Source organism: Drosophila miranda, chromosome XL, assembly GCF_003369915.1.
Source record: "Drosophila miranda strain MSH22 chromosome XL, D.miranda_PacBio2.1, whole genome shotgun sequence".
NCBI lineage: Eukaryota > Metazoa > Arthropoda > Insecta > Diptera > Drosophilidae > Drosophila > Drosophila miranda.
This window is the reverse complement of record NC_046673.1, coordinates 1,051,294-1,074,958: the sequence shown is the minus strand read 5'-3', so window position 1 is coordinate 1,074,958 and position 23,665 is coordinate 1,051,294. Positions and strand designations below refer to the sequence as shown.

At 44.7% G+C, this 23,665-nt stretch overlaps 4 protein-coding genes across 10 annotated transcripts; 2 read left to right on the top strand and 2 right to left on the bottom strand.

The window, feature by feature from the left end:
* Nucleotides 1-382: 382 nt before the first annotated feature.
* Nucleotides 383-2,390, top strand: LOC108160196 (U3 small nucleolar RNA-associated protein 15 homolog). The gene is made up of 2 exons (XM_017294034.2): nucleotides 383-562; nucleotides 639-2,390. Exons 1-2 carry the CDS (start codon nucleotides 470-472, stop codon nucleotides 2,160-2,162), a joined length of 1,617 nt encoding a protein of 538 aa, XP_017149523.1. The 5' UTR covers nucleotides 383-469; the 3' UTR covers nucleotides 2,163-2,390.
* A 2,974-nt stretch (nucleotides 2,391-5,364) lies between these two features.
* LOC108161191 (ubiquitin-conjugating enzyme E2 Q2) lies at nucleotides 5,365-11,807 on the bottom strand. 6 transcript variants are annotated; one of them, XM_017295451.2, is made up of 10 exons: nucleotides 11,307-11,434; nucleotides 9,435-10,125; nucleotides 9,020-9,356; nucleotides 7,686-7,802; nucleotides 7,343-7,609; nucleotides 7,207-7,281; nucleotides 6,839-7,130; nucleotides 6,625-6,773; nucleotides 6,481-6,574; nucleotides 5,365-6,408 (listed from the first exon to the last, which is right to left on the bottom strand). In XM_017295451.2, exons 3-10 carry the CDS (start codon nucleotides 9,179-9,181, stop codon nucleotides 6,377-6,379), a joined length of 1,188 nt encoding a protein of 395 aa, XP_017150940.1. In that variant the 5' UTR covers nucleotides 9,182-9,356; nucleotides 9,435-10,125; nucleotides 11,307-11,434; the 3' UTR covers nucleotides 5,365-6,376. The 6 variants fall into 6 exon arrangements, with proteins under 6 accessions (XP_017150940.1, XP_017150926.1, XP_017150911.1 ...); XM_017295437.2 differs by lacking the exon at nucleotides 11,307-11,434 and adding an exon at nucleotides 11,574-11,807 and having other exon boundaries at nucleotides 9,020-10,125; XM_017295422.2 differs by lacking the exon at nucleotides 11,307-11,434 and adding an exon at nucleotides 11,481-11,554 and having other exon boundaries at nucleotides 9,020-10,125.
* Nucleotides 11,808-12,131: 324 nt separating this feature from the next.
* On the bottom strand, nucleotides 12,132-16,207 carry LOC108161764 (hypoxia up-regulated protein 1). 2 transcript variants are annotated; one of them, XM_017296101.2, is made up of 3 exons: nucleotides 16,028-16,207; nucleotides 15,465-15,827; nucleotides 12,132-15,288 (listed from the first exon to the last, which is right to left on the bottom strand). In XM_017296101.2, the coding sequence occupies exons 2-3, from the start codon at nucleotides 15,821-15,823 to the stop codon at nucleotides 12,816-12,818; spliced, it is 2,832 nt and encodes a 943-aa protein (XP_017151590.1). In that variant the 5' UTR covers nucleotides 15,824-15,827; nucleotides 16,028-16,207; the 3' UTR covers nucleotides 12,132-12,815. The 2 variants fall into 2 exon arrangements, with proteins under 2 accessions (XP_017151590.1, XP_017151599.1); XM_017296110.2 differs by lacking the exon at nucleotides 16,028-16,207 and adding an exon at nucleotides 15,893-15,988.
* A 1,015-nt stretch (nucleotides 16,208-17,222) lies between these two features.
* LOC117194847 (DNA-directed RNA polymerase II subunit RPB1) lies at nucleotides 17,223-19,067 on the top strand. Its single transcript, XM_033399320.1, has one exon. The coding sequence runs from the start codon at nucleotides 17,261-17,263 to the stop codon at nucleotides 18,998-19,000; it is 1,740 nt and encodes a 579-aa protein (XP_033255211.1). The 5' UTR covers nucleotides 17,223-17,260; the 3' UTR covers nucleotides 19,001-19,067.
* Nucleotides 19,068-23,665: the final 4,598 nt, after the last annotated feature.

Genomic DNA, 23,665 nt, shown 5'->3' with positions numbered 1-23,665 from the left:
AATGCAATCGACTCTCACAGTGTGACCAGAGAGGAAACGCCATTCCAAATAACTATTTACAGCTATATATCTATCCAATTTAAACATTAAAGTTATTGATTATTATCAAAAAAACATATATACATAGCTCGTTTGATTTTGTTCCCTCTCTAGGTCACACACCCACACCATTCCTAAACTTTCGTAAATAGTAGCGATATTTTATATACAAATTATATTATGATTTTGCATAAAACTACATTAAATTATATCTACAGTGCTGAGGGTCCTAGCCAGCTAGTAATACTAAACAGAATATCAAACTCAAGGAATATCATTGAGTATCATGAACCAAAAATAACGATTAGGGTGAACTTATTCAGTTCGTTCACTGCAGTGAATAGTTCTTTTTTGTTCCATCACTAATTGAGGGATTCCAAAACACACTGCACGTGTTTCTCGCTGCACGAGAAATTCAAAATATCTCAGAATGGACAGCCGGTTTTATGCTCTGAATATACGAAGGTATCAGCAGCGGGCGCAGATAGAGACGCCCGACACAATCTATTGGGAAAGGCTAGAGGTAACCGAGACTATGGCTAACTGGAGACCAAATTTCCGAATCCAAAGAATCAACTGTTGTTTTTATTGCATTGTAGAAACCCGAGTTCCTCAAAGAGTGCAACACCATCGACTATTTGGACTTCAGCCCCAGCGACCCAGATAACTTTGTCGTGACTTGCTCGGTTCGCGTCCAAATATACAATTTGGTTACCAAGCTGGTGGTAAAGAACCTATCAAGGTTCCAAAAGACCGCCTATGGGGCGACATTTCGGCAAGATGGCCGGCTACTGGCGGCCGGTGACGAAGAGGGCCATGTCAAGCTATTCGACACCACCAGCCGGAACATCTTGCGAATCTTTAAGGGCCATAAGGCGCCCGTGCATAGGACTTTCTTCACCAACGACAAACTGCAGCTGACCAGCTTCTGCGACGACAAGTCGGTGCGCCTGTGGGACGTGTCCAACGAAAAGGTGGTAAACACTTATAACGATGCCCACACGGACTACATTCGCGCTGGGGCCATGCATCCGCTGGCGGGCAACATGTTTGTCTCCGGCGGCTACGATGGTAAAATTAATCTGTATGATACGCGTGCAGAGAACGCGATTCAGCGTACCCTGGACCATGGCAGTCCGGTGGAGTCACTTCTCTTCATGCCCAACGGATCCATATTCATCAGCGCTGGCGGCAACCAGGTGCGTGTCTGGGACCTCATAAGCGGCTGCCGCCTGCTCACGATGATGTCGCAGCACCACAAAACAGTGACCTGCCTGCGCCTGGGAACTGACGGACGACGCCTGTTCTCCGCCGGCCTGGATCGGCATGTTAAGATCTACGACACCACCACTTACAAAACCGTCCACACGCTTACCTATCCCAATGCCGTTGTGAGTCTGGGCGTGGCCAGCGGCGATCAGGCCGTGGTCGCCGGCATGGTGGATGGTCTCATCTCAATCAAGCGTATGATCGTCGAAAACAAACCGAGTCTCCTGAACAAGATCCGTGTGAGTCATGCGGCTAAAGAAAAGAGGAAGCTCGTCAAGAAACTGATGCGACCGGATACCTCGCAAGCGGTGGACCACACCATCAAAAACAGGTTCAAGAGTACCAAACTCCAGACCTACGACGTTCATCTCCGCAAGTTCAACTTCAAGAGGGCTTTGGATGAGGTTCTCCTCCCTCTTCAGGTGGAAAAACATCCAGAAAACACTGTGGCCGTCATCACAGAGCTGCTGCAACGCCGGGCCCTGGACAAGGCCCTGACCGAACGACCCGACGTAGTTCTCATCCAGTTTATCGATTTTCTTTGCACACACATGGGAGAAATCCGTTTTATGCGACCGCTAGTGAATGCCGCCAATACCGTCCTCGACATCTTCGATGGCAGTTGTGTGTCGTATAGTTTAAAAGTGATGGAAGCACTACAACGACTGTCTACCGCTATCCAGGCGGAAATCGCACTCACTGTCGAGATGCTCCAGCTGAAGGGAGCCATGGATACGATTATTGGCGTCTCCCTGAACGACAACTACAGGCCGAAGACGCGCACAAGTACACCAAAGGAAGTCCGAATGCAACCGTCAGCGCGCGCGGAAAAGTACGTGATCTATGTTGATTGACAGCGAGAAGTTAGGGAATGAAGGGAACAAATTTGACCTTAAGTAGACGGAGACGCATTGGAACGGCCTAATAAAAGAAGAGGCTCATAGGGGACCATTGGTTTGACGACGGGTGATGATCGTGTGAAGTCCACGCCTATCCATTTAAGATTATAATGAATAATAATTAAGTTTTGAGTTGACCGCTCTTTAGTTTTGGAATAAATATTGCCCCGACTTGTATGCATATATTGGGTTTTTTTATTGCTGCGGACACCGCAACTCTACGGTTATACCCGATACTAAGTCAGTATGGCTCTCCTCCGGCAGACGCCGCTAATATTAAACGACACGACAAAGAGTGCGTGCGAGAGAGACAGAAAATCAGTCTGAGCGTGACGTCGGGCGCTGCGTAGCCACTGCAAATTGATTTGTTCCTATTGGCTATAAAAATTATCTGATCTGATCCAGATTCAGCAATCTGATAGATATGATCATTATCTATGATTCTGCGTTTTTAGTTTTGTCGAATGTGCAATATTGTGGATGCAACAGATTTTCGTCCTTTGTGTGGGCGGAAGGGGGTGGGGCGAAATTTTGAGATATACGTTTTATAGTGAGATCTAACAGAAGTGCGGATACCAAATTTGGTTACTCTAGCCTTAATAGTCTCTGAGATTTGTGGATGCTCCAGATTTTCGTCCTTTGCGGGGGCGGAAGGGGGTGTGGCGAAATTTGGACACGAAACGGTCAAGGTCATATATCACAGGAGTGTGGATACCAAATTTGGTTGCTCTAGCTCTTATAGGTTCTGAGATCCTTGAACTCACATTTTGCAATAGGCAAAACCGACCATGAAACCTGTGTGTTAGAGAGAGACAGAGCGAGAAAGAATGAAATTTGTTTCTTGATGCTGGCTATAATAATAATACGATCCAATTCAGATTCCGCAGTCTTAAAGATATGGTCATTATCTATGATTCTGCGTTTTTAGTTTTCTCGAATGTGCAATATTGTGGATGCAACAGATTTTCGTCCTTTGTGTGGGCGGAAGGGGGTGGGGCGAAATTTTGAGATACACGTTTTATAGTAAGATCTAACAGAAGTGCGGATACCAAATTTGGTTACTCTAGCCTTAATAGTCTCTGAGATTTTTGAATATCCCCAGATTTTCGTCCTTTGCGGGGGCGGAAGGGGGTGTGGCGAAATTTTGAAACAAACTCGTCTCGGTCCGATATATTAGGAGTGTGGATACCAAATTTGGTTGCTCTAGCTTTTATAGTCTCTGAGATCTAGGCGCTAATGTTTTACTCTAAGCAAAGCCGCCTATGCTACGTGTGTGTTAGAGAGAGACAGGGCGAGAAAAAATGAAATTGTTTTCTTGATGCTGGCTATAATAATAATACGATCCAATTCAGATTCCGCAGTCTTAAAGATATGGTCATTCTCTACAATTCTACGTTTTTGGTTTTCTCATATCTTTAAAATTGTGAATGCCACAGATTTTCGTCCTTTGTGGGGGCGGAAGTGGGCGGGGTGAAGTTTTGAAATATTTTTGTAGCAGTGACATATCACAGAAGTCTGGATCCAAAACATCGTTGCTCTAGCTCTTATAGTCTTTGAGCACTAGGCGCTGAAGGGGACGGACAGACGGACGGACGGACAGACGGACAGACGGACAGACAGACAGACAGACAGGGCCCAATCGACTCGGCTATTGATGCTGATCAAGAATATATATACTCTATGGGGTCGGAAACGATTCCTTATGGACGTTACACACATCCACTTTTACCACAAATCTAATATACCCCAATACTCATTTTGAGTATCGGGTATAAAAACGAGGGGGAACGTTGTGAGTTGCTGCGGACACCGCAACTCTACAGTTATACCCGATACTAAGTCAGTATGGCTCTCCTCCGGCAGACGCCGCTAATATTAAACGACACGACAAAGAGTGCGTGCGAGAGAGACAGAAAATCAGTCTGAGCGTGACGTCGGGGGCTGCGTAGCCAGTGCAAATTGATTTGTTCCTTTTGGCTATAAAAATGATCTGATCTGATCCAGATTCAGCAATCTGATAGATATGGTCATTATCTATGATTCTGCGTTTTTAGTTTTCTCGAATCTGCAATATTGTGGATGCAACAGATTTTCGTCTTTTGTGTGGGCGGAAGGGGGTGGGGCGAAATTTTGAGATATACGTTTTATAGTGACATCTTAAAGGAGTGTGTGTACCAAATTTGGTTACTCTAGCCTTAATAGTCTCTGAGATTTGTGGATGCCTCAGATTTTCGTCTTTTGCGGGGGCGGAAGGGGGTGTGGCGAAATTTTGACACAAAATGGTCAAGGTCCGATATCACAGGAGTGTGGATACCAAATTTGGTTGCTCTGGCTCTTATAGGTTCTGAGATCCTTGAACTCATATTTTGCAATTGGCAAAACCGACCATGAAATCTGTGTGTTAGAGAGAGACAGAGCGAGAAAGAATGAAATTGTTTTCTTGATTCTGGCTATAATAATTATACGATCTGGTTCAGATTTTGCACTCTAGAAGATAAAGTCCTCTTCTACGATTCTGCGTTTTTAGTTTTCTCGTATCGTCGAAATTGTGGATGCCAAAGATTTTCGCCCTTTGTGGGGGCGGAAGTGGGCGGGGCAAAGTTTTGAAATATTCTTGTAGCAGTGACATATCACAGAAGTCTGGATCCAAACCATCGTTGCTCTAGCTCGTATAGTCTTTGAGCACTAGGAGCTAATAGGGACGGACAGACGGACGGACGGACAGACAGACAGGGCTCAATCGACTCGGCTATTGATGCTGATCAAGAATATATATACTTTATGGGGTCGGAAACGATTCCTTCTGGACGTTACACACATCCACTTTTACCACAAATCTAATACACCCCAATACCCATTTTAAGTATCGGGTATAAAAATGAACAATTCATGTCGTTTGCCAATTGCCGGTTTGTAATGTACAATTCAATTTTGTCTGCCTTCGTTGGAGTAATACAAAATCGGAGCTATAATGGAGGAGGCAACCACCAAACTGCTGCCCTCGATTTAACTTTGTGTTTATTATATGCTGCGACTGCTATATGATTTTTCATTTACTTTCACTTCTGGTTGCTCCTTCTCCCTTCGAGTCTAGTCTACATATGTACGTATGAGCATATGTTAGCTTTACTCGTATTTAAATGTAGATTTAGATTAATTGTAGGTTTACTTTATTTTATTTTAATCTATTTTATGGTACGATTATTTGGAAAGACGAATTTACACTTGAAGTTGCTCTCATCGAAGTTGCGACGCATCGTTCTGTTCTGTTCTGTTGTTTTACTTTTTAGCTTACATTTAGTAAATAGATATTTGTATATGTATATGTATAATTATGTATGTGTGTTTCTAGGTATATATTTATATCTATCTCGCTATATCTGTGCCTTATATCTCAATGCTGCTTGCATCGCCTGCAAGCCACTAGAGAGAATCTTATAAGATTACACAATTTGTTAAACTAAATAAGAATACAATCAGGACTTACGACTTAACTAGTTACACTTATGTGGGCGAGTTTTTGTGGGTACTTTGTGGCTCCACGTGTGTAAGTGTGGGTATGTGTGGGTGGAGGAAGTAAGTGGAAGTGTAAGCGGAAGTGAAAACCGAGGAGCCACAGCATTTACAATTAAATTACAAATTACATTCATATACATAACAGATATTGCCTTTACATGTTGCACTCTGTTCCTCCTGCTGTTCCAAAACTCTATACAAAACACACCATCATGAGATTGGCATGGGTTCGGGATCAGGGCTGGGACTAAAGGACTCTGCCCCTACTGCTGCTGCTGTTGCTTTCGATTTTTGGCTCACTTAACCGCTAACAGATTATTTATGTCCGTGTTCACACATAACATATATACTATCCATGCTTGAAACATAACTTGTCTACAAAAACGGATCAAATAATATAGGAAGCTGGATACAAATATAATATTTGCTATACATAAAGAAAATACAAATTATTGTTTGGGGACTGTCCGTCTGTTCATCTTAGGGATCGTCTAATAAACAACTGATCAAAAACTGTGTGGGCCAGAAAACAGGGGGCGGGGCAAAACATGTCTGTGCTGATGCTGTTTTTTGCGGTGCTGGTGCTGGTGCTGGTGGTGGTGGTGGTAATGGTAATGGTGTGTAGAGGCGAATCCGGACTGGACTGAACTGCCTTAGCCATCCTCCTTGGGCGGTGTAAACCAACCTGCACGTGGTTGGAATGGGATAGTTTCAGTTGTGAATCTTCCTAAGCAGCCAAGCCATCATTTTTACTTACCGTTCTTTTCATGGATCTGCACAAGGGACTTGAAGCTTTGCTGGGCTCGTGCCAGGCTGTACTGGCCTTGGGTCAGTGCCTGTTCATGATGAGACTAGAAGAATTATTTCATTATCTCCTAGCGGAAGACAACACAATGCCTACCTTGGTTGCCCCAAACTGTATCCGCGCCTTGCCCTTGACAAGGGTGGCGGCTATCTGCATGATTACCGCCTCGACAGTGTAGGCTGAGCTCCAGCCCTGTTTGGTCAGCAGCTCCATGCAAATGGCGCCGCCGATGAGCACATATCCACCTACATATTAATAGAGATCAAATTAAAATTCTTCTTTGGTCCCTTAAATGGGTGATTGATTGAACCTGAGATGATTGGGTGCACGACGCGGACAAAGGGCGGCTCAAAGGGATAGGTCTCCTTGAAGAGGATGTTAAGGAGTATGCTGTCTTTGCCTTCCTTCTCCTTGAGCATTAGTAGATCACTGTGCAGCGGACTGTCGGGGTCCACTGACTTGAGGCGGATGTTCCACTCGTAGATCGAGTCGTTGACGAGCTCAATCAAATACATATTCTTCTTGAAGGCGTCCGATCGATAAATATCACGTAGTTCCTTCATTAGGCGATCGGTTGCCTGCACGGAACCTGAAACGGAACCCTAAATCAAATCAAAGGAGAAGAGTGAGTTAGTTAGTGCCACAGCCAAGTAGCGCACATGCCCAAGGGCAACCCACTTTTAAATAGTCTTGTCTTTGACTTTGACGCAGTCTTTCTAGGGTCGCTAAGTGCTCCACTTCCATGTCATCTTTCTGCAATGATTCAAAATCTGATTGCAATCGGCTTTGCGATTAACTGAGCTTTGCCACGCACCTTATTTGTACTCCGTACATCATCCATTTCCAATGGCAAATCCTCGTCGCCCTCGCTCTCCTGTTCGCTCTCGCCAATGGGGTCCTCGATCTCATCCTGATCGGAATCGGTCTCCTCGTTGCCCCCATGCGACCCCATTTTCCTCTGTTCGCAGCGCAGCGGGGAAGCCGATGGCGGTGGCGTTTGCAATGGCAACGTTAAATTGTCTACATCGGGTGGCAGTGGAACGTTGTGTAATCGGCACAGCTCGCGCAGCAATATGCCAACCTGCAACATTTCGATTTGCGGAATTGATGAATTGGTAAATCTATGTATGCTCCTATTCCTGGCGGGATAGCTTTACCTGATTGATCACGTGATTATCACGACCATTTGTATTGCTAAGTATTTGAACAGCATTGGTGACGCTCGTCTCCTCGCTCTCCGCAAACCACACTGGCGGCGATGAGGGATACGTTTCCTGTGGATGAAATATCGATGAGGTTGTTTATCTATGTCACGTTTAAGTGTATTCATGGGGAATTTGAGGGGAACACCGATGTTTCTGTTTGGGGTGGGTCAAGGCCTTCTCACTGTATGGATTATTCACCTCGCTCCCTCTCCCAGGTTGAATCGTGAACAAACATACATACGTCATGCCAAACGTTGAGAGAGAGAAAGAGAAAGAAATAACGAGAACAAGCAAGAAAGAGATGTAGCAGGCAGAACAAAATTATAACCTTTAATTAGATCGTTGAACCAAGTCGAAAGCACTGCACAGACAAAACAGGCGAAACTCAGGGAGGCGAGGGTCCGTTGGGGCGCGGGGACGCTGGGGAACGCTTGCAGACCACCGATCTGGTGAAATGAATCATACATTACTTTACTTTTTGTCTCCTCCCAAATCCTCTCCGGTAAAGGACAGGACCAGGCTAAAGAAGAGCCAGGTGATAGCGCGAGATGGGGATAGCGAGCGGATGGCCGAAGGGCAAAGACAATCTTCCATCCCTCTCGCTCGTTTACTGGTCAGCGTGGGAATAAAGAATAAGCAGGTTCTTTGGTGCGAGTAGCGACGCTTTGAAGCCGCTATAACCAATATCGATATGTTCCGAGCCGATTTTAATTACCACGTCAGGTACTAAAGCATTTCACGGATTCTATACATTAGGACATTTTCCCAGCCTCAGATCAAGAAGAGTTCCATTCCATCCGTCTACCAATATTTCCTTTAAAAGCTGCAATCAATGACCTGACCTTACCAATGACGATCCCAGTCGCCTACCAAAGATAATATTCCAGATACTGCTGGAATTGCTGACTGGTAAATGGAGTTGAGATTTCCTTGGTATTCGGTTCACAGGGCAATGGTGAAGTAGCCTCCCCTTTATATGTAGAGTTCTGTGTGTAGATTTCTCCACTGTGTGGAGTTCTCCCCTGTAGACTGTAAGAGCGGACTATAGAATGATCCAAGCCTGAATAAACGCATCATTGGGCAATGGAATGCAAGTACAGAACCGGACAATAAGGGAATCACACCATAGTCTAGCCAGGGGCCAGGCCAGTCGTTCCGTAGGACTAGTGTGGAAGATACGGACGGCTACCAATCTACGATACAGATAAGTGTGTAGACCCCGTCAGGGAGGAGTGCGAAAGGAAGTGGGGTGGGATGATAAGGTGTTTTAAAAGAGTTTGACTTACCGTTATATTCGCATGGATGTCGTAACGCTTGCCGTTCTTATCAATGAACCTGCACAAGAGCTCGTCGACGCTGGAGTTGAGTATCTGAAAGCGTTCGTGATTCTTCGGGAAGATCTTCTCCAGAGTTTTGATTTCTTGCTTTAAGGTGTTAAGGCACGCCATATTGGCGGGCAAGGCAATTGGTCTAGTCTGATTTGGTCCGATGGTGCTGCTGTGGGCTGTCTGTCGTTTCAGCTTGCTCCCACAATGGAGGAGCTGCTGCTGCGCTACTGTCCCCCAGGTAAGGGTATGGGCGCGGAATCAACGCGGAATCAATGACAGCACCACACAACGCACGCTACAATGGAAGACAACAACGAAAGAAAGCCAAAAGTCGCAGTCGTTGGCGCAGACGTTGTAGTTGTATTTTTCTTACTTGCTGTCGCAGCAGAAATTATTGTTTTGCGGCCTGGTTACCCGACTCGACTCCCTTGCTCCTCACCTTACTTCACTCACCGCACCACACCACACCGTACGAGTTCAGCCTTCTGCTGGTTCACCTCTCCTCCTACTACTTCTATCATGCACAACGGCCTCTTCTCTCGCCGTTTTTCGTCGTCTGTGTCGCTCTCCTCTCGATGAGGTTGCGGATGGTCGGCGACAGATGGCGTTTCGGCGCTAGCGCTGGTTTCCTACTAAATTACAACAATGATGACAGCTCTATTTTTTGTTGTTTTCTTGGTTTTTTAAACCAATACTGTTGTAATTCCGCTGCAGTGTAGTATTTGTATTGTTCGGAGGCAGATTATAACAGTTTGTGGATTTTTGTCTACGCGTCCTTAATAGACACTGTCCTGCTCCACTTTTGTTTACTCTTTTCCGGCCTCTGCGCCACTGTACGTGTACGCTGCGGCACTCACACTGATGCTGCGGCACTCACACTGATGCTGCGGCTGCTTCTTCTTCCTCTCCTGCGGCGCACAGCATGCGCTCTTGTGTGTGTGTGCGTCTCTCTTCTTTTGGCGTTCAGTTTTTTGCACTTTGATTTTGCTGCTTCCTTGCGGCTTGCCTTTCGTTACACAGCTTTGACTTTGACCAATGTCCTGGTCCCGGCTTCAATTCACACTCTGTGCGTTTTAGTAGGTATTGGTAGAATAAAACAGAAATATAGATACAGAGAGTAAGAGTGAGATGGATAAGCACGTGTTTCACTCTAGCTAATAGTTTCTATCGCTTCAGTTGTACTTTCCGTGGCAATCCGAAGCCAAAAACAACAGTTACATACACCCAAACAGACACACACACGTACACTTGCCATCGCACTGGTCTCCCGCACATAAACACACACATTACTACGGTGTTACCTCTTTCTCTTCCGCCGTTTTAACCAAAACTGAACTTAAAAAAAATCAAACAAATTGTGCCAGGAAAATCTTGGTCGCGTTGGAGTCTTTCTTTTTCTCCCTTTTCCTTTGGATATTTTAGCTACATACATATGAACATAACTATAGAGATAATTTTTGACTCTGTATTTAATCCAAACTTCGTTTCAGGGGAAATCATTGTTATAACAAAAATAAAGTTTTAAAATGCCCGACAAAAACTCAGAGCCATGGCAGTCTGATGGGATAGAAAAATGATGGCGAAAGAAAATCCGTCGCAAAGAGGAATTGAAAGTCTGGCAGCCAGTTCGGTCTCAGCCCCTCCACTTTGGTCATACACACACATACATATCTCGCAACTGTCAAAATCTCTTCGAGGCTCCACTGTGCGCTTGCGGCAGCTGAGAAGCCAGCTGCTGTCGTGCCGTATCATGCATAACCTTTTTTCCATTCGTTTTCAGCATTGCATACACACACACACACACACACACACGCATGGGTACACTCAATTTGTAAATAGCTTTAATTATTTATCAATATTATGTCTCTGATGCACTCAAAAACTAACTTTTCCCAAATGCCCCCACTCCCATCCGCTCCACAGACAGCGAGAAAGATGGAAAAGCAAAGAACTCCTTTGTTTGCGTTTTATTGGCATTCTCTTGCATCCGCAAGAACACGGCGGACCAGAAGACACACAAAAAGAAACAGTAACTCCTTTGACGCACCCCGATAGTGTAGCACAACCAGTTCGTGTAATTTTCCAAAACTTTCAGAGTATTACAACGGGACAAAAATATGTAAGTAAAGCCCAAAATCGCAGGCCAAGAAAAAGTTTACAAAAAAAGAGAAAAAAAACAAAATAATACACGCACACACCAACAAAATGTATGATACGAAGTTCCACGCACGTCCACCCGATTTACCTTTGCACCACCGACAACAAGACGACCTGATCATAGAGATGTCAGTCAGTCCTCTGCAGTTGCTATCGGCCCCCAAGTTCAGCCATTTCCCCATCGTTTACCATCGATAGCACTATCGGTTGTTTGGCGAATGCAACCCAGCAACCTCAACCCAGCTAATTGGAATACATTTACCTGTGCTTGATTGGGAAACTTTTCTGTAGGATATATGCATTCAAATACAGCTAAATTGCACAAATATGTTCATAAATTATGTGGTAATTTTACGTGGAGGTTGTGGTAAGCATCTGTGGACTGCTGCCTTCGGGAGATACGGATTTCTTATTGTTATTGTTTACTTGGCATAAAGGGTTTTTGGTTCGAGTTTTTGTCAATTATGCGCTGATTAAGTGTTTGATATTTCACTTTGTGTAACGATATGTTCTACCCTATTATGTATTTTGGCACGGCACTTCTGCAATTTCTCGGAATTGTAATTTGCTCCTCGGACGATTGCTTATTGAGATGTGTAATAACTAGGGCTGCACTGCCACTATCGATAGTTCGCAGCTGTATATCTGCGATAATGATAGCTTGCACCACTGCAATTTCTCGAAAATATATCTGTTTGTTCAGATGCACTGCACTGGGATATATATCGATCAAGCAATACCCTGGTAGAGTCTCGCAGTGAATGGCTGGCGCAAAGTAAGTCTGTGTCGAAACATTCAAACATTTATTTATCATACCCTTCCTGTAATAAATAGTACTTTCAATTGCACTTGAAAAATATACTGAAAGTAAAGATTGAAAGATATCGAAGGAAATTAAAGAACGAATACAGAATACTACTCCGGTTTCAGATTTATTGGTTTTGAGCTTTCCTAGTTGTGTCGCCTCTTTGTTTCTCCCTAACATTCCTTCTGCTTCAGCCATGTCTGCTCCATGGGATTATGTAAATACATACATATACGAGTACAACATACATACATATATGTACAAACATTTACACATGTGCATATGTACATACATTTATATCATATGTACGGGGTAGATCATATAGATAGATAGTCATGGGTCTTGGGTACTTTAAATTTTGTTTTTATGCAGATCGAAGAAGGAATAGTTTAAAGCACAACGGAATGGATTAGAATTGGATTTCGTTTGTTAAATTTTACATTTTGTTTGTTTTTGTTTTATTAGATTAGAGATAGATTAGCATAATTAAACCCCGACTTTAGCTAATTTGAATACAAAAAAACCGTAGAAATATATCTTGCCTGGCGCGAAATGTTGTGGTCCGGAGACCTGTACCGATCGGATCCCCTACCCCGCAAAGATTAGAAATGATCAGATTTTCGCCTCCCCATGAAGTTCGTTTCCGCATCCTGTTTGGCAGTCGCCGTTGACGCATCTGGTCAGCGGCGTCCCGCGGCCCCCGCCCTATGTGCATTACGAACATCCATTAATCGTCCGGTCTCTCCCAGCATTTCGCGCCCTGCCTTTATCTACCCCAGTGTCGGGCTTGGTTTAGAGTTCGCTGTGTGGTGTCTTGGATTCAACTGTGGGCGTGGGTGTGAGCTCCGGCTCGGCGTCTGGCTGCTGCTGCTGCTCAGAGTTCTCCTTTATCTGCTCTTCGTCGCCGCTGCCAGCAGCTTCTCCCTCCTTTTGCTCCTTCTCTTTGTCAGTCTCTTTGGGTTTCTTGTCCTTGTCGGCGACCTTGGGCTTCCAGATCTTGATCTTGTTCACCAGATACTTGACTTCGCGGTCCAGCAGGCTCATCTTGGCGGTGATTTCTTTGACCGACAACCTAATATCGGCATTGCGTGGGAGCTTCTTCTGGGCGGCGGTCTCAGTCTTGAGCCAGGCACTGCTCTCATCGATTGCCTTGGCGAGGGTGTCGATCTCCACTTGGGTGTAGACATCTTTTTCGGGATTGGTGTCCTTGGTGAGGTTACGGGCGGTGACCAGGAACTTCTCGGCGCCGTCGAGCATGCCCTTAAGGGCCTTGGTGGCCTCGGGCCGTTCTTCGTGCTCCCAATGACGGGCGAGGAAGACACCCGAGAGCTTCTTGAGCTCGTGCAACTTATCCTCGTAGATCTCCGGCTTAGGATCTTCGAGATCCTCGTACAGCCATTCGGACAGTGTGCTGCACTCGGCCAGGAGCTTCTCCTTTTCCTTTGCAGTGGCACAGCTCTCATATGCATCCTCAGTCAGCTTCTGCTGCACCTCGATGATGTGCGACTCGAGAGAGTTGAAGGCGGACTCAAGGCGCACACGCTCCTCCTCGATCTTGTTGATGGCCGTCAGCTTGGCCAGCGAGCTGTCGTAGGCGGACCCGGACAGGTTGGCCGTAAACAGCACATGGGTGTTGTGCGCCACGGGAGCCTTAACGGTGACCAGCTTAATAGCGTCGGGTTTCTCCTTGGCCTCGCCCTCTGGGTCAGAGTCCGTAGTCTTCTTCTCCTTCTGCTCAGCCTCAGCAGGCTTCTCAGTCTGGCTATCTTCCGTCTTGGGTGTTTCACCTGCTCCTCCCGTTGACTCCTCGGGCCCAGCGTCGTCCTTTATGTCATCAGTTGAATCGTCCGCCGTGTCGGATTTCTTGGTGAAAAGCTTGCTGATGGTACTGCCCAGCTTGGCCAGAGTGCTGTCCTCGTCCGCATCGTCTGGCTTCTGCTTGTCGTAGATATATTCAACACCAGTGCACCGGACGATGCCCGATTCGTTGAGCTCGAAATATGCCTTGATTCCCTTGTTCTCGACCAGGTCCTTCTTCAAACTCTCCAGCAGTTCTTTGACCTGCCTGATTTCCACACGCGTAATGTTCAAGCTGCCCATGGATGCGACTGTCTCTTGGCTGTAACGATCCAGGTCGCCGTAGTTCACAAAGAACTCAAAGTCGTCCGAGTGCTTGTTAAAGGTGATCACCTTCTTCTGGGGATAGGGATTCATCAATCCGAACAGGACGCGCTTTACCTTCTTCGCAGAAACGCCATCTGCGGCAACGCTGTCGAAGACCACTTGGAGGGGATATAGGACGGCGTCCTTAACCACAAACTTCTTCACCTTGAAGCCAGCGGAAAGATCGGCCGCCTTGTAAACAGCGCCCATGGTGGCCGACTCGTCGGCATTAAGATTCTTGCCCAGCTCCTGCTTGATAAGAGCCTTGATGGTCTCCTGGACACGGGGCACGCGCGTGCCGCCACCGAACAAAATCACTTGATTGATCAGGTCGAGGCTCAGATTGGATGAGGCAAGGGCCTGCTTTAGGGGATTGGTGGTGCGTGGCCACAGATCCGCACAGATCTCCTCCAGCTTCTCGCGAGAGACCGGCAGCTTGAAGTCGATGTCCTCCAGGAGGTTCTCGATCTGGGCATAATGTTCGTTATTCGCCGACAAAACGTTCTTCAGCCGCCCGGCTTCCTTGAAAAGCTTGGCCAGGGCCCGGGGACTGGTGGTCACATCCGTCTTGGTCTTCTTTAGCGCATTAAACTCGGTGGCCAGATAGTCGCGCAAACGCAACTGTATCTCCAAACCACCCAGCGTGCGATCGAATCCCACGCCCAGCACCTGCACCACCGGATTCGTCTCCTTAGTTTGCTTGTCCTTTACCAGTTGGTAGCTCACGACTGCCGCTGACGTCTTATAGGCACCCATGTCGTAGAACAGATAGTACTGGGCCGTCTCGTTGATCTCGCCGCGATGGAAGACCCCGTAGTTGAGGGCCACTGCCGCGTAGTCGTTGATAAGCTGCAGCACCTTCAGGTTGGCCAGTTGGGCAGCGGCCAGCAAAGCCTCCCGCTCGGCCTGGCCAAAGTAACCGGGTACAGTGAGGACACATTCGGCTATGGACTGCTGTGTGGATATTTGGGCGTACTCCTTGGCCTTGACCAACATTTGAGCGATGAGTTCTTCTACTGAAAACTCCTCGGTGTCGCTTTTCTTGAACACCACCGTATTGCGTTCCGGGTCGCCGACAATGTTGTAGTAGGGGAAGCGTTTTCTGTGGTTGTCGAAAAAATGTTATAATTAAAAAGGGTCCTCTAAAGCAGGCAGTCATTCACAGAGTGTCCGAGTCATTCAAGCTAATCTTGGCCATTAAGCACTGACGTGGCCCAAAACCACACCGACTCACACGCACACACACATAAAAAAACAAAAATAGAGGCATCCACTTACCGGTAAAGATCCACAATGGGGTTATCGATGGTCTTGCCGAGAAGATCCAGCAAATAGCCGTAGGCCGAAGACGGTTCACGAATGCCAATGGTCTGGGCATCCTCGCCAACGGTGCGAACGCCATCGCGGAATGCGATAATGGCCGGCGTCTTACGCTTGGACTCACGGTTCAGAGCAATCTCCATGGGCACGCCCGGCGAGACGACGCCCACCTTCATCCACTCGGTACCCAAGTCCACGGACATAACAGCAGCCGACTGGGCAGTGGGCAGATGCAGCATTCCCACGAGAACGGTAACGACACCCAGCATAAGAATCTGTGTGCGCCACGAGCGGCCCGCACTCGCTAGCAGCTCCATTTTTCTGCACGGAATTATACAAATTATAAATTAATGCAGATTGAGTCGCATGATGGGAAGAGCAATAACCTTTTTATTTATTTCCTCCTACTTCTTCCGCTATTCTTTTGGTTTTTTCTCCCTCTTTTTGCAACGCAAGCAGCTGTCGAAGCACCGCTCCCCCTGTACCTGCTCAATTTTTTTTTTTAAGTAGTTTTTACTTACGTGTCGGTTTTAGTTGGCCAGTGTCGTCAGACAGTGGGGTCTGTGGGCTGTGCACGTCGATTGGAAAAGTCAGAAACAAATGTTTTATGTCAATTTAAGATCCACAAGACGCATCAATAATTTAACACTTAGCGAAAAGTCGCGCCGACGTTCAGGTGCTGAGCGATGCAAGAAGAAGAAATCGTTGACGTGTTGATTTGGGGGTTGTCGTCGCCGCCAGAGGTCGCTACCAGCTGCTATCGATGACATATCGATATGAAAACAGTGCTGCAATTTCATTTAAAAATTCGTTTTTTTCGCTTAAAACTCTTTTTGTAAATGGAAACATTTTGTTGAATATACAAATTGAAGCCACGTATTGACGCTTCAGCATTCCAACGTTGACCGAATTTTAATACTTTTACGTACATACATATTTGTTTATATGTTTTGCTGACACAGTAAAAACAAAACTTTGCCTGCAATTTATATTTTAACAATTGTTGGAACGGTCATGCAACTACTTATTTATCATACTGACAAGAAAAAACCCATCGAGCAGGAGAAAAATACACCCTAACTGCTCTATTTTTAAAATTAGTCATCGCGAAAGCATTACTTTTAATTCTGAATGTGGGAGACCATTGAGTTTCCTTCTGAAATTTACAATGCACCGAGAAAAGTGCATCAGTTTGTATGATCAGAAATAATTTAATGCCATCATGATCATATTAAATATAACATTTCTTGGGCTATGTCTACACTACTATTTTAAGGGACGGCGGATTTCATGTGTATTTGTCTAATCTCTAAAGTCATACAACAAATAAGAAGAAGAAATGAAAATGTAATGGGACTTACCCTACGTGTCTGAAAACAGTTTTCTAAGCTGTGAGGTGCTGCTGTACTATTTTTATAAAATTATCTATATATCTATCTAAGGTAATATTTTATTTACTTATATTTCGAATGTAAATGTGCAAAACGTTCTCATATTAATTACTAACAGGGTATGAAACTGGTCTACTTTGGATTTTTATCCCGAAACGCCGAGTCAACAATTAGTGGGTAAGGTGAAATGGCTTTGAAAACTGATCGATTCTAGTGAATTAAAAAATAGTCATGCCAGATTTCGACTTGCGCAATTTTTCGTGATTTCGAAATTTTTGCTGATTTTATATCTCTTTTTGTTTATATAAGAACTGCCCTGCCACCTGATTTCAGTTTACATTTTTAGATCGACCATCATCGAACATGAGCGGACCGCGCCTCCCATCACTCCTGGCAATCGGATGCCTGTTGGCCCTGGTCTCAGCGGAGTCTCTGTCCGAATATTATAAGCAGGATTTCGAGGACTTGCTCATCCCTGAAACCGAGCTCGATGACCGTCATGCAAGATCGTCGTCGGGCATTCCTGCCCAAGCATATGCCGCGCCCGTCATCTACAATTCCCAATCCAGCTTCTCAGCGCCTGCGGCTCCATCCTATTCAGCACCTGCAACCCCATCGTACTCAGGACCAGCGGCTCCAAACTATTCAGCACCTGCAGTTCCGAGCTATTCAGCACCCAAGTCTTCTTATTCATCATCAGCAGCTCCAACATACTCGGTGCCTGCTGCTCCGAGCTATTCCGCACCTGCCGCTCCCAGCTATTCAGCACCTGCCGCTCCAAGTTATTCTACGCCTGCCGCTCAAAGTTATTCAGCACCTGCCACTCCGAGCTATTCAGCACCTGCCGCTCCAAGTTATTCTGCTCCTGCCACTCCCAGCTATTCAAGACCAGCCGCTCCCAACTTTGCACCACCTGCCGTTCCAACTTATTCAGCACCTGTGGTTCAAAGTTATTCAGCACCTGCGGTTCCGAGCTATTCAGCACCTGCGGCTCAAAGTTATTCAGCACCTGCCACTCCGAGCTATTCAGCACCAGCCGCTCCAAGTTATTCTACGCCTGCGGCTCAAAGTTATTCAGCACCTGCCGCTCCGAATTATTCTGCTCCTGCCGCTCCCAGCTATTCAAGACCAGCCGCTCCCAACTATGCCCCACCTCCCGTTCCCACTTATTCAGCACCTGCGGCTCCGAGCTATTCAGCACCTGCGGCTCAAAGTTATTCAGCACCTGCCGCTCCCAGCTATTCAGCACCTGCGTCACCAAATTATTCAGCACCTGCGGCTCAAAGTTATTCAACACCTTCGGCTCAAAGTTATTCAGCACCCAAGTCTTCGTATTCATCAACAGCACCGTCATCATACTTGGCGCCCGCTTCAAGCTATTCAGCAACTGCCGCTCCAAGTTACTCAGCTCCTGCGGCTCCAAGCTATAAAGCACCTGCAGCTCCAACTTATTCAGCACCGGCCACGCAAAGTTATTCAGCGCCTGCCGCTCAAACTTATTCAGCACCTGCTGCTCCAAGCTATTCAGCGCCTGCGGATCCAAGCTATTCTGCTCCTGCATCTCCAAGTTATTCAGCGCCTGCCGCACCAACATATTCGGCACCGGCCGGCCAAAGTTATTCAGCGCCTGCCATTCCAAGCTATTCAGCACCTGCTAGTCCAAGTTATTCGGCACCTGCGACTTCATCTTATTCCGCACCCGCAGCCCCTTCGTACTCTGCTCCCAGCAATTCAGCACCCAAGTCTTCTTATTCATCCTCAGCAGCTCAATCCTTCTCAGCGCCTACAACAACAGGCTATTCAGCACCTGCCGCTCCAAGTTATTCAGCACCCAAGTCTTCTTATCCTTCCTACTCAGCGCCTGCGTCATCAAGCTATTCAGCTCCCACCGCTCCCACGTATTCCGCGCCGAAATACTCTGGCTACGCTCGCATGGGGGATATGCTGGGATCGGCAAGGACTGCTTACGGATCCGCATCGTCCGGCTACGGCGGACCCCCATCCCCGACCTCCATTCCCGCTCAGCCCTGTCCTAAAAACTACGTTTTCAGCTGCCAGGGTGTGTTCCAGAAGGCTCCTTGCAGTCAAGGCTTGCAATACTAAGAGAATTTCGCGATGGCATTATAGAGAAATTATAGCAATAAAGTTGAAGGGAAAAAATATTGATCAATTTTCAAAAAGTTATGCTTTCCCGGTTACACAACGCTACTAATACAGTCTAAACGAGGGGGAACGTTGTGAGTTGCTGCGGACACCGCAACTCTACAGTTATACCCGATACTAAGTCAGTATGGCTCTCCTCCGGCAGACGCCGCTAATATTAAACGACACGACAAGGAGTGCGTGCGAGAGAGACAGAAAATCAGTCTGAGCGTGACGTCGGGCGCTGCGTAGCCAGTGCAAATTGATTTGTTCCTTTTGGCTATACAAATTATCCAATCTGATCCAGATTCCGCAACCGGATAGATATTGTCGTTATCTATGATTCTGCGTTTTTAGTTTTCTCGAATCCTCAATATTGTGGATGCAACAGATTTTCGTCTTTTGTGGGGGCGGAAGGAGGTGGGGCGAAATTTTTAGATATACGTTTTATAGTGAGATCTAACAGGAGTGCGGATACTAAATTTGGTTGTTCTTGCCTTAATATTCTCTGAGATCTAGGAACTCATATTTTGCAATAGGCAAGGCCGAACATGAAACCTGTGTGTTAGAGAGAGACAGGGCGAGAAAGAATGAAATTGTTTTCTTGATGCTGGCTATAACAATATTATGATCTAATTCATATTCTGCAGTCTAAAAGATATGGTCATTCTCTACGATTCTGCGTTTTCAGTTTTCTCGTATCTTAAAAATGTGGATGCCACAGATTTTCGTCCTTTGTGGGGGAGGAAGTGGGCGGGGCGAAGTTTTGAAATATTTTACACACATCCACTTTCACCACAAATCTAATATACCCCAATACTCATTTTGAGTATCGGGTATAAAAACTGTAGGAATGCTATGCTAGGCACGCCTTTGTTCCGAACTGCCACTATTAATCCGACAGTTATTCTTCACAACCGGCGCTAGCCTCGCGACCGGGGCTCGGGCCCGAGAACACGATAACAAAGTACACGGCGTGAGTGGACCCTTCTCGAACCCGAGAACCTGAAAAACTAAAAAGACACTTTTTTGTTGGTGTTGGTGCTTTGTGCTTCTTGGTGCAACAACAGCAATGCCCAGCTCTAAAGACAAGAAAAGTATCTCGCTCACACTTCCTGGTCTCGCCAATCTGGTCTATCTATCTATCTATCTGGTCTCGCCAACCTTCCAGTTTGTTCCAGAAAGACAGTGGAATGTTAGACAGTGGAATACGAGTACAACCGTACGGAAATAATTTAGACCGAGTTGGAACGTGAGTGGCACGTGCCTCCTGCAGTATACATATGTATATGTACGATATATTCTTGCACTCCGTCTATACTCTATACTATATGAACTGAAAATATTCTATATATTAAAATACATTTCCTTTGAATTTCTCTATCTTCCCACCAACGAAGTACCATCTGGCCGTTATACATATCCCGCTCACTCCGCCATCTTAGTGATCGATAGAGATCGAGCACGTAGGATTGAGTCAGGTCAGTCACGGGAAATTTTGTTCTTCATTCTGACTATAATAATGACCCGATCTGACCCAAATTTGACCCCATCGTATCTGATGAAACATTGCTTTTTTTTTTGGACTCGTCCTTTCAGTTCAGTGTGATATCATAGGAGGCCACAAACAAGACTGTCATCTGGCCTCATGCTTATCAAGAATATTTGTACTATATAAGATCGGAAACGAATCGGATATAAATAGTATGTGCACATAACTGGAAATCCCACAGTTCGAATTTTTTATCAATCGCCCCAATCGATATATACTTATTTGATGATCCCATTCGATACCGGATCCTTTATTTAATGCATGTAATGCACAAATGAATCGATTTGTGATCCCAGCTCAAAAGTAAAGTTGAATACATGGAATTGGTTTATGGTTTTCTTATAGTTTATTTGCAAATCCTTCTCCTACGTCCTTCGCTAATCAATTATCACACTAAACGCAACGGAAAATAAATTAGTACAGTTATGTTTATATGTCTGAATATGTATATGTATATGTATATGTATATGTATATGTATATGTATATATATGATCTATCGTCTATTCATGTATGTTTTTATGTGGTAGTGTGAATGTTCTGTAAATTGTGTTTCTTACATACAAGTTTCTTGTCCCCCTTCGCCACCACTTCTTGATTTCTTCGTTTCTTGCGGTCTATATATTTCTTTAAAAAGCACTTATGTAGCCTTAGGTCAGCAATAACTAGCTCTACAGGTTTACATATACATATATGGATGTACATACATACATATATATATATATATGTATCCATAAATAAATACGATGTATATGTATCGCTTTGTAGATAAATCATTTGCAGAATGCATGTTTTCTCAAAACGGAAATGAAACGATAATTTGTTCAAGCCCAAGCTTGCGCGTTTTCCGATTTTCGATACTATTACCTATCAATACAAAAATTAATTATTGATCTATATGCATATACATACACATGTTCATACCCATGCACTTGCATGTATATTCTAGCGACTGGTCCATAGATTAAGAGGTATTATTCAGTTGGCAAATTATAAGTCTTAAGCAGAAGTCAAGGCTCTTTGTTCCCTCAATGATCCACCATCTGGAAAATGTTTGTCCTCTGATCGATTTGAGACTATAGTTTTTTGGTAAAATGCGTTTCTATGCGGAATTTCTGCGATAATATAGCGAATAAGCTTATAATTACTAATTATATGGCGTGAGGTGGGTGGATAATCGAATGCAGCCATTTCTCGAAAGCATCTAATATCGGAAAGCACCAGTCACCGGTCCAGATTAAAGTAATTAATCGCACAAAGCGCAGCTATCCAACTAACAGTAACAATTATTTAATACATACATAAGGCCATTTGTGCAACCTTTAATAGATTAAGCGCATTTATCATGAGATTAAATTGATAGAATAGAATGAAGTCGGATATCGAATAAACGCTAACGAAAATTGATCGAATAAGGCCACTAGCGGATTATTGATGTTACATATGTATCTATTGAGATTTTTTGACCAATTTTGATCGAAATCGATCAATAATTCAATTGTGCCAGTTTTGGAGTTAATCACATTATTGCCAGTTTTGTATACCGCATTATCGCATTGATTTTATACGTTTGTATATTATTTGAATTCCCTCATCGAATTTAACGCTCTGTTGTATCGTTTATATCTCGTTTTTTCCCCAGATCCGCCAGAATACCGCAAAATGGAATTTATAGATATTTTTCTCAGACTCATACTGATGAGGCTCAATGCCAAACGAGCGAAGAAAAACAACGCAGCTCTACTCCCGATTGGGTTCAAGCTCGAACGATGAAGAGTGCGATGAACGGTATTGGCGGCATTGGCCAAAAAGCGAGGCAAAGACCCATCTATAAACTGGAGTGCGTCGCTGGCAACAACGGAATAAAGCAACAACAAAAATAAGGAAAGGCTAACTTTGGAGGCCGAAGCTATGATAGATATGGTATCGAAGCTTATTCGATTCGGCTGGCAAATGCGGAAAGATCTGAGGTTACGACTAAGGGAATGATTGTGTAGCAGGCTTCAGGTGAAAATAATAATGCCCTTGAACAGGGTGTAGAAATCATAATACATTTATTCTAAAACGGAATGCAGTCAACGGAACATTTCTGTGTGAGTGTGTGCTGTGTTTTGTCGCTCACTTTGCTCTTCAATAAATGTTGACCCCCAAAAATGTATAAACAATACAAAAGTAACCAGCCTGGCCCTGAGCTAGGTCAGCAGCCACAGACAGCCACAAAGATCGGATGATCTCACGGATCGCCAGGGAAACGATAACGCAATGATTTCATGAGGCAGAAAATAAAACGAGGAACAGACGGATATGAAAATCGAAGAAAATTCGTCAAAGAAAAGTGATGAAAAATCAGAAAAAAACAAAAACCAAGAAAAGTATACATATGTACGTGTTAAAACTAGGTAAGCTTTATCGTAGGACAAAGCCTTTTGGTAAGACATTGTCAATTGATGTAGGATTGATGTAATACCTAGAAAAACACAAGTCAACCAGCAATCGAGTAAATACTTGTAAAGCACGAATTCGTATATGCATGCATGTACATCTGTATATTCAAAATCCAACTGACAAATTAAAGAAATAAACATTATTTTTGGTCATTTCTTGTTTTTGTATAATTTATTTTGCCGTTGCAGCGCAGCTTTTTGAATGCTAGTGGATCCGCAACACGACCAATATAGGGGATCGGTCAGGGTACTATATGTATGCTTGTATGTATGTATATGTATATATAGGAATATTAACTAAAAATGGAAATACATATGCATGGGTTCACTCTAGATATACGTACATAGGTTCAGTAATTCTGCTAGTTGATAACACAAAATCATATTAATAGTCGTAATCGTATTTAATACTAAAGCATAATTGTAAAATTATAAAAAAAAAACTTAAGAATTAATTAAAATATTTCATTAGGTATCAACCAAGGGTATGCTCTGGGTATGGTGATTGGATAGCTCTATGGGATCAGTGATCTCTAGTGGAGGGGGCAAACTCTATAGCTCCCTCCTATTCATGTCCCTGATACTATACTCTTGGCAACCGCTTCATATAACTTTAACTGTTCTTCGCGCAT

Bases quoted from the DNA above. Each gene is read 5' to 3' on its own strand.
- LOC108160196 (XM_017294034.2), top strand. From the start codon at position 470: ATGGACAGCCGGTTTTATGCTCTGAATATACGAAGGTATCAGCAGCGG. The intron at 563-638 runs GTAACCGAGACT...ATTGCATTGTAG, and splicing joins TCTATTGGGAAAGGCTAGAG to AAACCCGAGTTCCTCAAAGA.
- LOC108161191 (XM_017295437.2), bottom strand. From the start codon at position 9,181: ATGGCGTGCCTTAACACCTTAAAGCAAGAAATCAAAACTCTGGAGAAG. The intron at 7,803-9,019 runs GTAAGTCAAACT...TTTCATCCACAG, and splicing joins ACATCCATGCGAATATAACG to GAAACGTATCCCTCATCGCC. The intron at 6,774-6,838 runs GTTCAATCAATC...ATTAATATGTAG, and splicing joins CGTGCACCCAATCATCTCAG to GTGGATATGTGCTCATCGGC.
- LOC108161764 (XM_017296101.2), bottom strand. From the start codon at position 15,823: ATGGAGCTGCTAGCGAGTGCGGGCCGCTCGTGGCGCACACAGATTCTT. The intron at 15,289-15,464 runs GTAAGTGGATGC...CGACAACCACAG, and splicing joins CCCATTGTGGATCTTTACCG to AAAACGCTTCCCCTACTACA.
- LOC117194847 (XM_033399320.1), top strand. From the start codon at position 17,261: ATGAGCGGACCGCGCCTCCCATCACTCCTGGCAATCGGATGCCTGTTG.